Genomic DNA, 12,013 nt, shown 5'->3' with positions numbered 1-12,013 from the left:
ATACATATGTTTATAAATCATGATTACGAGTTGAGTGGGAACAGTTTTACCTTGCAATGTGTCAAACTCGTAATGCTATAGTATCTCGAAGGATCCAGTCCTGAGTAAGATCCTAAGATAGAACATGATATCTTCATGACTAGCATTGGTCAGAACCCTTAGGAGCCGATGGCTCATATATGCGCCAACGATACAAAATATGGATTAATAATTCAAAACTACCTATCAATAAGCAGACACGGTATGTCACTTGAACCAGGTCCTGTGCCTCGGAAAGATAATTTTGTCTTTGAGCCCGACGAGGCTGGGCTGTGCAGATTCTCCGTCTCCAAGAGACGTGGCCTTTTTTTTCCTCCAACCCTGCTATGAGTTTATTGCCACATGCTCCTAGATAGAGCCTTCAAGTGTCAAGTCAGACCATGTTAGACTTCCAGGGAGAGCTAAATATCCCTCGAATATTTCGGAGCATCGAATCCCGTTTTGTTGCGGCTCAATTGGGCAACTATCTTTGCACTTCCCTAATCCGTCCCTTGATTTAGATTCAGATTCCAATGGATTCTACCAAACTGTGGAATTAAAAGCATTGATATCAATGCAAAGTCACGTATATACTTGGATAACCTAGTGTGTTTTGAATATGCTCCTCTCAATGGGTTCGAAAAACCTGTATCACCTGTTGGTTGAACATAATACTATCCGTCTCTTTCGTTTCCTATCAATGGATCAGAAACAGGCGGATGACGATCCCATAAATGCCCCTGGCTCCAAGGTCCCTACAGCCGCTTGGTGGCTCTAGCGCATCCTGTACGGCAGCTTCGACCAATGAAAAATGGTCTTAGACCACCACTACAGCCAGAAACGGACTAGTGACTGGTCCCCTCCGCCGCCGCTTATGAGGGGCCGTGCTGCCACAGCGCTGGGCTGCAGCTCCGGCGGTATGGAGCCAGGGAGCCCCACCTCAAGATCAACCTTCTCCTCTCACAGAAAAGGCGTAATAGTGCCACCTGCCACCAGGCAAAAGGGACACTTGTTCAATTGAAAGATGGACCCCCCGGACGTCTCCTCCACCTTTTCTAGGCGGGAGTTGGCTCCGGGCCCGGTGAACATGTAAACCAACCACTGGAACCTCTCGCCGCCCACTGAGCCGAGCGGGAACCACACTTTAACAGCAGGTACAATACAGTACAGCACTGTAGGTAAAGTAAGGTACACTGCACTGCCCGGGTGGATTGGATCTCTGTTACCTGTCCTCAAGCTCCAACTACAAAACTCTCCTCCATCTTCCCTCCACTCCAGACCTCCATTCTTCCTCCTCCTTCTTATCTTGTCTGCTTGTCTGTCCCAGCGAAGCTCTTTCTTTGTGATTTCTAGGATACCCTCATAACCAGACAGCCCATCATGCAACACAAGAAGATCGCTTGCAGCTTCATGGCTGCTCTGGCTGCCTATGCCTCTGCTGCCGACTCAGATGTCAAGCAGCTGACCAAGGACACATTTGACGAGTTCGTCAAGTCCAACAATCTCGTCCTTGCTGAGTGTAAGTCTTGATCAAGATCCCCTCTCTCGAGCCGTACAGCTACTGACAGAACCCCTCTACAGTCTTCGCTCCCTGGTGCGGTCACTGCAAGGCCCTCGCCCCCGAGTACGAGGAGGCTGCCACTACCCTCAAGGAGAAGAACATCAGACTCGCCAAGATCGACTGCACTGAGGAGTCCGACCTCTGCAAGGACCACGGCGTTGAGGGTTACCCCACCCTCAAGGTCTTCCGTGGCCTCGAGAACGTCACTCCCTACTCTGGCCAGCGCAAGGCTGCTGGGTAAGTTCATATTTGTTACGATCTGTCCAGATTTCAGCTAACACCAGTTCTTCAGTATCACCTCATACATGATCAAGCAGTCCCTCCCCGCTGTCTCCCTCCTCACAAAGGACACACTCGAGGAGTTCAAGACCGCCGACAAGGTCGTTGTCGTTGCCTACCTCAACGCCGATGACAAGAGCTCCAACGAGACCTTCTCCAAGCTTGCTGAGGGTCTCCGTGACACCTACCTCTTCGGTGGTGTCAACGACGCTGCCGTCGCTGAGGCTGAGGGCGTCAAGGCCCCCGCCCTGGTTGTCTACAAGGCGTTCGATGAGCGCAAGAACACTTTCACCGAGAAGTTCGAGGAGGACGCCATTTCCTCTTTCATCTCTACTGCCGCCACTCCTCTCATTGGCGAGGTCGGCCCTGAGACCTACGCCGGTTACATGTCTGCTGGTATCCCCCTTGCCTACATCTTCTCTGAGACCGAGGAGGAGCGCAAGGAGCTCGGAGATGCTCTTAAGCCCATCGCTGAGAAGTACAAGGGCAAGATCAACTTCGCTACCATTGACGCCAAGGCTTTCGGTGCCCACGCTGGTAACCTGAACCTCAAGACCGACAAGTTCCCCTCTTTCGCTATTCAGGAGGTTGTCAAGAACCAGAAGTTCCCCTTCGACCAGGAGAAGGAGATCACCCACGACAGCATTGCCAAGTTCGTTGAGGAGTTCGACGCTGGCAAGATCGAGCCCAGCATCAAGTCTGAGCCCATCCCCGAGACCCAGGAGGGTCCCGTCACCGTTGTTGTCGCCAAGAGCTACAACGACATTGTCCTCGACGACACCAGGGATGTCCTGATTGAGTTCTACGCTCCCTGGTGTGGTCACTGCAAGGCTCTTGCTCCCAAGTACGACGACCTTGCTTCTCAGTACGCCGCTTCTGAGTTCAAGGACAAGGTTGTCATCGCCAAGGTTGATGCTACCCTGAACGACGTCCCCGACGAGATCCAGGGCTTCCCTACCATCAAGCTCTACCCCGCCGGTGGCAAGGACGCCCCTGTCACTTACCAGGGCTCTCGCACCGTCGAGGATCTCGCCAACTTCGTTAAGGAGAACGGCAAGTACAACGCCGAGATCTCTGTCAAGGAGGAGGGTACCGAGGAGGCCGCCCCCGCCGCCAGTGAGGAGAAGAAGGAGAAGGCCGAGAAGGCTGCTGAGGAGGAGGATGCTCATGATGAGCTGTAAAGAATTGATGTCAAATTATTAGTATACAAAATGGGGTATAACTGATTTCAATGGCGCGGGTTTTGATGGTGCTAAGATTTAATCGCACCTCTAGGTTTTTAGTTCTCGCTACAATGGGACCCTTTCATGACTTAACTACTATCTTTGATGTCTTTTTCTTTGGTACAAGTGAACAGTGATTTGAAAGATGTATTTTTATACAGCTGCAAGATGTTTGACAACTGAGTCTTGCAGATGTGCCAACACCGTAGTACAGAATCATACAAATCCCTCTGAATGCTTTCATGCTAATAATTCCTCGTAGCCCAGATACTCAGGACGCACTGAGAGGCGTCATGATACCGTCGCTTCCACCGGGAGAGCTAGAAGCACGAATTTTGCCTCGCAACTCGACCTGTTTTATACACTTTTCGTGACTTGTGCCATCCTAATCCTTTATTTCTTTGACCTGGTCTCGAGGGCCTGGACGTGGTTGCTGAGACGGGTGATGGAAGCTTGAAGAGTCTGTGATAAGAGACATTATTAGCATTTGGCAATATCTTAAACGGTAGAGCAACCGAGAAGACCCAAGCTGATCAATTGCTCCGTCATGCTGGCTACGTACGTAAATGTCCTCAGTCAACAGGTCGTTGGCAGTCTTGTACTCTTTAAGAAGATAGCTGTAGGCGGCGCTGCCGGAGAGGAAGCTACCGAGGAGGAAACCGAAGAGTCTGGTCGCAAGGTTAGCGATCCCATCCTTTCTGAGATAACTTCTAGACCATAACATACCCTCCACGGAAAGCTCCCAAGGGTTTCCGGGCAGGAAGAGGCGAGGCATCGGCCATTCGTCGAGCAGAGGTGCTAAAGGTTCGGGTAGCGAGCGCGCGGCTGCTGGAAGAGATGATTCTTGAGGCCAGAGACATTGTTGCGATTTCGATGTTGCTGTCGCGCGGGCGTCAGAGGATTGGAGTTTGCGGTGTTTAGTTAGGTAGGTAGGTTACGTTACGTGATGGCGACGACGAACGACAGCGATAGGCGTCAGAGGCACGGGAGAGCTACAGTGGTATGGACAGTATCTGTAGGAGCTTGTCGGAGCCGGGCTCCATCGGAATATTCTGAGCTCGGCAGAGTCACAGTGCCCTGTGTTGCTGCACTCAGCTTTTCTGGTCCATGATTGGCTACGTCACGACATCCACTGGCCGAGAGGTAGGGTGGATTTCTTAGCGATATCGACAAACCCAGGTTGATGAAACTCCTACTCTGCCATTGCATGTTTCATTATTCTCCATGCTGTCAAGAATCACGCGACAATGAACAACTTCGGGGTCGTCGAGCTCGCCAGCGCAAAGACAACTTCGGCGCCAGGCTGGGCCTATGTCCCCGATAATACCATCAGTCGCTCGACAGCACCGACTAATAGGAAGCGCGCCAGAAATGCCCCTGGCCTTACATATAGCGATCTCACGGCTCGACAAGACAACAAGATTCGAAAAGAAGTCGAAGCCTTGGATAAAGATGGCGGCAAGGATAATACGATACCGTTACCGGTGAAGAGTGGAAGGGGTACGTTCAGTAGCTGTCCTGCTATTCCTCTGGTTCAGGTCTAACATCTGGCAGCGCAAGGGAAGCATACGCCCAACGTTCGCAAAATTCTGCAGTCGCAAAAGACGTTTGGAAATCATCTGGACGACTTTCTTGCCATGCAAGCTCTGGCCGAATCTAACCCTGCAGTTTCTCGTGCATCTGGCGCAAACAACAAGCGACCTTCTATCAGTCGAAAAGATACCCCGTCATCATCCAAACCACCACAAGACGAAGACACGACTATGACCGACGCGAATCTTCCACCTGTTCTACCCGAACCCTCGAGACCACCGCCAGCAACACATCCAGGCGACAATAACCCATTGCTCGTGTCGCGTGTGCCTGAAATGCCGTCAGACGAGGAACTGCGCAAGCTTCTTGCACATCCACCTCTCAACTACGGTGAAGCGACGGGTACTAGAGACACGAAATACCCCGTCAGATCTTTCTGCGAGGTCTGTGGATACTGGGGACGAGTACGCTGTATGAAGTGCGGAACCAGAGTTTGCGCACTGGATTGTTTAGAGGCGCATAAGGAAGAATGTGTCACCAGATACGGACTATGAGTAGTCTTGCATCTTGGTATTCCTTTGGTTTATGATATTGATATACGGTACGGCAAGGCGTTGTGGATTGTTTGCTTAGAAATTGGTCTGATACCCATGGATTTGAAATTATTCATCTTGAATGAGTCAAGTTTGCGACCTCGGAGTATCGATACTCTAACACGCCGCTTACTATGAGTCCTGTTGTTTGATGCACGGGCTTTCAGCGTGACTCTACAATTGGACTATTGATGCGTCTGTCGTGTGAGGAAGCTTCGTGGTATGGAGGTTTGGCTATGGCCTGGCCAGCGTATACAGTCGCGCAACGATAATGCTTAGGGTTAATCTGATAACAGCAGAAATATCCTTACTGAGTTGATACAGAAACTCAACAGCATTAAGTTAAGCCTGAAAAGCTTCTCGAAGTCAGGTTGCCCACATGTACCAAAATCTGATTAGTTCCCACTGCTGCGGGCAGAATTGAGCCCCTGCCAAAACCGACCAGTGACTCAAGTTTAACCCCACCTTCGCGTTTACTGCCCCTTGTGCCCCGCCATCGATAGTACAAGACCACTTTCAAGACTGCAACTCTCCCACCAAATCTTCAACACCAGTGTGAGCTTCTCAACATGTCGTCCGATCAAGCTGATGCCGCCAAGGCGGCCGAGGGTGCTACTGAGCAGAGCCTTCCTTCTCGTCCTGCCAAGCAGCCAAAGGAGAAGCAGCCCAAGGACAAGTCCGCCAAGGGTGGAAAGTCTGCTGGCCTTGAGGTTTGTGCCCCTCCCGTTGTCGCGATGCACTGCACAGCATCAGCCCGGCCCGGGGACTTCTAACACTTTTTATAGATGGCCGAGCCTCCGCAGTTCATCCAACACCGACTCGACATCTTCGACAAGATCAAGGCTCGCCAGGACGCCGAACTCGCTGGTGCGTGATGCAATTTGCCCCGCGCTTGCAAGCCCCGAACCGATCAAATCTAACAAGACAACAGCGAAACCCCGCGAGGAAATCGTCATCTCGCTCCCCAATGGAAAGGAGGAGAAGGGTACCTCATGGGAGACCACTCCCGGCGCCATTGCTAGGGGCATTTCCAAATCTCTCTTCGAGCGCACTGTCATCTCCCGAGTTGACGGTGAACTGTGGGATCTGACTCGACCTCTTGAGAAGAGCTGCAAGGTGGAATTCCTCGACTTTGACCACACTGAAGGAAAGAAGGTCTTCTGGCACTCGTCTGCTCATATTCTCGGAGAGGCCGCTGAGCGACGCTTTGGATGCTACCTTTGCAACGGTCCCCCTACTGAGGATCCTCCTGGATTCTACTACGACATGGCTAACATGGGAGAGTACGTCAGCCATTGTTGCCAAACTACAATCTTTGTACGCTGACACATTAATAGCCAAGTTGTTACTGAAGAGGACAAGAAGGCTTTGGAGCAATTGTCGAACGGAATTGTGAAGCAGAAACAGCCTTTCGAGCGTCTCGAGATGACCAAGGAGGAGCTTCTTGAGATGTTCGAGTACAGCGAGTACAAGAAGTACTTCATTCAACAGCGAGTTCCCGATGGCACCAAGAGCACTGTTTACCGATGTGGTCCCCTCATCGATTTGTGCCGAGGACCCCACGTCCCTACCACCGGCAACATCAAGGCCTTTTCCGTGCTCAAGGTATGTAACTGGAAACACTCTAAGTTGAATTATGACTGACATGCTATAGAACTCGGCTGCCTACTGGCTTGGTGACAGCAAGAACGAGTCTGTGCAGCGTATTGCTGGTGTCTCGTTCCCTGACAAGAAGGCTCTTGAAGAATACAAGCACTTCCTGGCTGAGGCTGCCAAGCGCAACCACCGAAAGATTGGACAAGACCAGAAGCTGTTCTTCTTCGACGAGGCTTCCCCCGGATCTGCTTTCTTCCTACCCCACGGTGTCCGCATCTATAATGCTTTGATGGACCTCATCAAGGGCGAGTACCAAAAACGAGACTTCGAAGAGGTTATGTCTCCCAACATGTACAAGGCAGACTTATGGAAGACATCTGGCCACTGGGGTCATTACGAGGAGAACATGTTCACATTCGAGGTCGAAAAGGAGAAGTTTGGCCTGAAACCCATGAACTGCCCCGGCCATTGCAAGATCTTCGCCCATTCCGACGTTACATATAAAGATCTGCCCTGGAGGATGGCAGACTTCGGAACTCTCCATAGGAATGAGTTCAGTGGAGCCCTGAGCGGTCTTACACGAGTTCGTCGTTTCCAACAAGACGATGCTCATATCTTCTGTACAGTTGATCAGGTACGTATCTTACCCTACAGCTATCCAGGAGGTTTTGCTGAACAAAACTGCAGATTCGAGAGGAAATCGAGTCTGCTTTCGACTTCTTGAGCAGTGTTTACGGAATTTTCGGCTTCACTTTCAAGCTCAAGCTTTCTACCCGACCCGAGAAGTACGTTGGTGATATCGCTACATGGGATGCCGCCGAGAAGAAACTTGAGGAAGCCCTCGAGTCGTTCGCCGAGAAGACCGGCGCTAAGTGGGAGTTCAACCCCGGTGATGGTGCTTTCTACGGTCCTAAGATCGATATCGCCTTGTTCGATGCGTTGAAGCGTGAGCACCAGTGCGGTACCATGCAGCTCGACTTCAACCTGCCTCGACGATTCAAGCTCCGATACGTTGCCAATAAGGGAGAGACGGGAGTCAGCGACGGCAGCAACCCCGAGGAAGAACTCCCTGCTGGATACGCACGCCCTGTCATGATTCACCGAGCCGTGCTGGGCAGCTTCGAGCGAATGTTTGGCATTCTGACCGAGCACTTTGGTGGAAAGTGGCCATTCTGGCTCAGTCCCCGACAGGTCTTGGTTGTGCCTGTTATGCCCGCTGCCAACGACTACGCCCAGGAGGTTCAGAAGATCTTCAAGGCCAAGGGATTGTACAGTGATGTGGACCTGAGCAGCAACACTTTCCAGAAGAAGATCCGCACTGGTCAATTGGAACAGTACAACTTCATTTTCGGTAAGTTTTGAGAGTATCAGTTTTATTGATGAAAACTAATCAAATCAAATAGTCGTCGGTGCTGAGGAGAAGGAGTCACGCACTCTCAACATCCGTAACCGAGATGACCAGGCCACCCAAGCAAAGGGTGAGCTGGTTGCTATCGATGATGCTCTCGAGAAGTTGGTGCAGCTCAAGACCACTCGAGGTCTTGTGAACAAGCTGTAAAGAGATGTGATAGGTTTTACGAGACAAAGACGGCGCGTAAGGCAGGAGGGTGAGGTTAAAAGCAGAGGAGGGTACATGAATTTACAACGAAATGAGACATGTTGGATGAGTGACGTGCGCGGGAACCAGCATAGTCGTGTAGAATCAAGACGGCAGTAAGTAGCGGTCAATCAAGGAAAGAAAAGCTCATGAAAGACACACGAATAAACGACTGTCAATGACTGGCTTCCGAGTCGTGAGATCAACTCAAGCTAGAGAACGGGGCTGAGCATGACAAGCAAGATCGGGGGTATCAAGAGCGGCAACATGCATTAGATGATGCCGGCCCGGCAAAGGACTTGCCTGAACTCGACTCGGTCAACGGGGGGTTTAAAATGGATGGAGACAAAGGCTATTTGGCTGCATCGTAATTGAGTCAATATTGTACCAAAGCCGAGACAGAGACAGGTGACAGATGTCAATATTAGGCTATGCAAGTTTGACGATCCACTACGACAACAATTCCAGCCTCGAGTCCAGAAGAGAAGAGGAAACAAGGCGAGAAAAGTACAGTATAGATGAAGAACGATCAATCAAGACCGAGGAATCGGAGATGATAGCCCCTGATTTGAGTCGCGGCGGCGCTTCTCTGTCTCGCTGTGTAACGTGAGAAGCTGAAAGTGAAAGTGAAAGTGAAAGTGAAAGTTATAGAAAATGTCAATGGACACAAGACCCTTGGGAACCACATTTCGGTGTGCGGATTAAATGCTGCTTTCTTTGGCTATGAACATGGGATGAGACGAAATGAGCTGCCAGAAGTTGCTTTTCTCGTGATTCGGCAAATGAGCAGCCTGCGGACAATATTTCCGAGTTTCACGGTGTGAAGGATAAGCTTGTCATAAATTCCAAGTCGAGTACAGTACATAAGATACTTGTTAGACCAACAACAACAATAACATGCGGTCGAGATAATATTGAGTCATGGGAAATGATATATCTATTCATTGACGCCAAGTTTGCTTATCCTCATTCTCATCACAGCAAACAAAAGAAGAATCCTGGAATGTGTTTGGTTTGGTTTGCTGATGCTAATAGCAAAGCCCAGAAAAGTGACAGAAGATTGTTGTCTACTGTAAGTGGAGGCCAACCCCCGTCTTATTCGCCGGCTAGAAATGACGCCTCAGATGATGTATCATTTCTGACAGGAAAAAGCAAGCAAGGCGAGACCGCGGAGGCGGCGAAGTGAGAAGGCGACAAAGAAAAAAAAGAGGTCGTGTGGGCTAAAATACGCAGAAGTGGACAAAAAACGAGGCCCTCTTAGGGTCGAGTCAAGGGAGAAGAGAATAATAGAGGCGGCGCGTCTAGACAGAGTCACGGGATAGGTTTATGATGTATCAACTTTACATAGGTACCTGGCAAGCCATCTAAGGAAAGAGTTGAAGAAGATTTAATTGAATACTGTAATACAAGATGGAGCGAGGTTCGGCCTGTCAATCAGATCTGTGAAGAGAGTTGAATCTAGTGATAGCAGATGAAACTTGGATCGTGATGGTTTATAGCAGGCATCCGTACTACCGGCTGTACCTAAAGTGTCTTGAGTGTCTAACAAGTAGTCTAAGCATTGACTGACCGAGTGGGTTTGGTGATAGATCACTGTTGCTAGTAAGAGGTACATAGTGGGGGTTTAAGTCAACAAGAGACATTTCTATCCATAGCGGTAGGAATCATGACTCCGATTACATACACTGACTGACTGGTCAACAGCACGAGTCAGTTGGTACTCTCTATTCCGTCTTTACCATTTTGATTTATCAAGCGTCAGAGTTGAGAAAAAGTGACAAACAGAGAGGACCCATTCTCAAAGAGACTTGAGCTGCACCTATAACCATGAGAGGTAAAGACTAGTCCACACGGACAATTAACTGCCTTGTTAGTCAGTGACCGGTCTGGCTCTGGCTCTGTCTCTCAACATCACTGATTGTGCTACGTCAAGCAATTCCTTTCCACTGTTGCGTTCCAGGTTCGTGGGATTGCAGTGGTGCATCCCGTGGGGGCCTTGTGGTTTGGTGGGTAGGACAAGAGATGAGACAAGGCCAATAAAATGATCCTGTCTAAAACCGGTCAGGCTGTGGCTGGGCTCTCTCATACCGTGACTTCTGTACCGGATGTAATACCAAGCAGCAATAAGCGAGGATATTGCATCTTATGAGGGCTGGTGACAAGCTGATACTGCAACGGTTTGCTTGCTAACATTAGTCTACAGTAGACTATCTCGCGAAGCTAAACCGAGCCAAGACAAGGCAACGTCGACAGATGACAGGTAAAATCTGGTGGATGTTCCGAAAGAGGGTGCCGTCTGTTGGTTTGAGACAAACACGGTCAGCTAAATTATGCAGCAGAAGGCCTCGTATTTCTATATCAATAACTGACTAAGTCGGGACGGAGACCGGTCAAGAAATAATTGCTGCACATTGTCTCAAACGGAAGGTGTTCCGATGTCTTCCATTTGTTGTCTTCCGTATAATTCTTAGTCTCCTCCATGAGTTAGTACTCTGTAAGTACATAGCCTATACTGCCGTTGCGATGTTGCAGGTTATTTTATCTTACCTCGTGGCAATAGGCAGGGATATCTTGAGATTCCTTGCACTTTATCTTTTCCTTCTCCCCCACCTGATGTCTCTGGCTGGTTGCACAGAACATCGTATGGGCTCTGTCACGGCCATTTCACTGTTTCACAAATGCTGTACAACAGCGGGGATCTCAAAGGGATCCAGGTTTGCGAGAAGATATGTCGGGCTGGGGTTACACAAAGAAGCAGGCTGTGGTTTGCCCATGTACAGTACAATCACGACAGGGTCGTGTTGTCTTCTATTGTTGTTATAGAGTCAGGTAACTGGGCAAGCCTGGCAAGGCAAGGCAAGGTAGGCCAAGGTAAGCAGGACTCTCCTGATGGGGATTCTGGGGCATATGGTTGGATCTGCAGGTCGCCCGGTGTGGATGATCGTTGCAGATGCGTTGTCGTACATTATTATTTTCTGATGGTCATGAGCCTCGGGTGCATGAAGTCATGAGAACTTTTGGTTATCAGATCGTGTAAGATATATTGAAAAGGCGTTATGCTAAGAGACCGAGACACTCCTCAGTCGACGAATGTTTGTTCCGAAAGACCTGCTCCCTTCATATCAGCACATCAACTCTGACCTTGGTCCCTGGATATCTGCATGTATCTCTCAATCGGGAATCTCTTTACTGGGATCTCGGGCAAAAGCGTCCAGGGATGACGATGGGCGGGGCAAGGCGTGAAAGTGAGCCGGGCCAGGGCAGGCGAGTCCTGTAGAGAAGACGAGAACGAATGGATACGGATATTCTGTGCATAAGCATAATGCATCCATGGCATGCCGCTATTTGGACATGTACAGTAGATGCCCATAGAATTGCATGCATGCTTTACTTACTGCCTGTACTGTAGATAGGCTATCAATCAAAAACAAAGACAGGGGCTTCGGAGTTGAGCTTGATTTGATATCACCAAATATCAACAGGCATAGCAATTTCTGTATCCGTACCTGATATCCATTCCTACTAGGTGCCTACAGAAGTAAGGTAGGTGCTCCTTGATCTGGTGCCGCGCGCCAACCCGAACCCGCACACCCGCTCCTGCCGTTCAGATCGA

The 12,013-nt window shown here is 49.9% G+C and overlaps 3 protein-coding genes across 3 annotated transcripts; 2 read left to right on the top strand and 1 right to left on the bottom strand.

Moving 5' to 3' along the window:
- Positions 1-1,398: 1,398 nt before the first annotated feature.
- On the top strand, positions 1,399-3,039 carry FIESC28_02362 (uncharacterized protein; the record flags this gene model as incomplete). Its single annotated transcript, XM_031156511.1, has 3 exons — positions 1,399-1,537; positions 1,600-1,816; positions 1,872-3,039. 3 exons carry the CDS (start codon positions 1,399-1,401, stop codon positions 3,037-3,039), a joined length of 1,524 nt encoding a protein of 507 aa, XP_031019385.1.
- A 435-nt stretch (positions 3,040-3,474) lies between these two features.
- On the bottom strand, positions 3,475-3,941 carry FIESC28_02361 (uncharacterized protein; the record flags this gene model as incomplete). Its single annotated transcript, XM_031156510.1, has 3 exons — positions 3,475-3,543; positions 3,644-3,749; positions 3,808-3,941. The coding sequence occupies 3 exons, from the start codon at positions 3,939-3,941 to the stop codon at positions 3,475-3,477; spliced, it is 309 nt and encodes a 102-aa protein (XP_031019384.1).
- Positions 3,942-4,328: 387 nt separating this feature from the next.
- FIESC28_02360 (uncharacterized protein) lies at positions 4,329-8,361 on the top strand (the record flags this gene model as incomplete). The annotated part of the gene is made up of 9 exons (XM_031156509.1): positions 4,329-4,581; positions 4,636-5,057; positions 5,711-5,917; positions 5,993-6,074; positions 6,139-6,490; positions 6,545-6,812; positions 6,862-7,437; positions 7,491-8,154; positions 8,207-8,361. The coding sequence occupies 9 exons, from the start codon at positions 4,329-4,331 to the stop codon at positions 8,359-8,361; spliced, it is 2,979 nt and encodes a 992-aa protein (XP_031019383.1).
- Between the last annotated feature and the right edge of the window lie 3,652 nt (positions 8,362-12,013).

This window comes from Fusarium coffeatum, assembly GCF_003316985.1.
Source record: "Fusarium coffeatum strain FIESC_28 chromosome Unknown BRIP53273_contig_52, whole genome shotgun sequence".
Taxonomy (NCBI): domain Eukaryota; kingdom Fungi; phylum Ascomycota; class Sordariomycetes; order Hypocreales; family Nectriaceae; genus Fusarium; species Fusarium coffeatum.
This window is presented reverse-complemented; position numbering and strand designations above follow the sequence as displayed.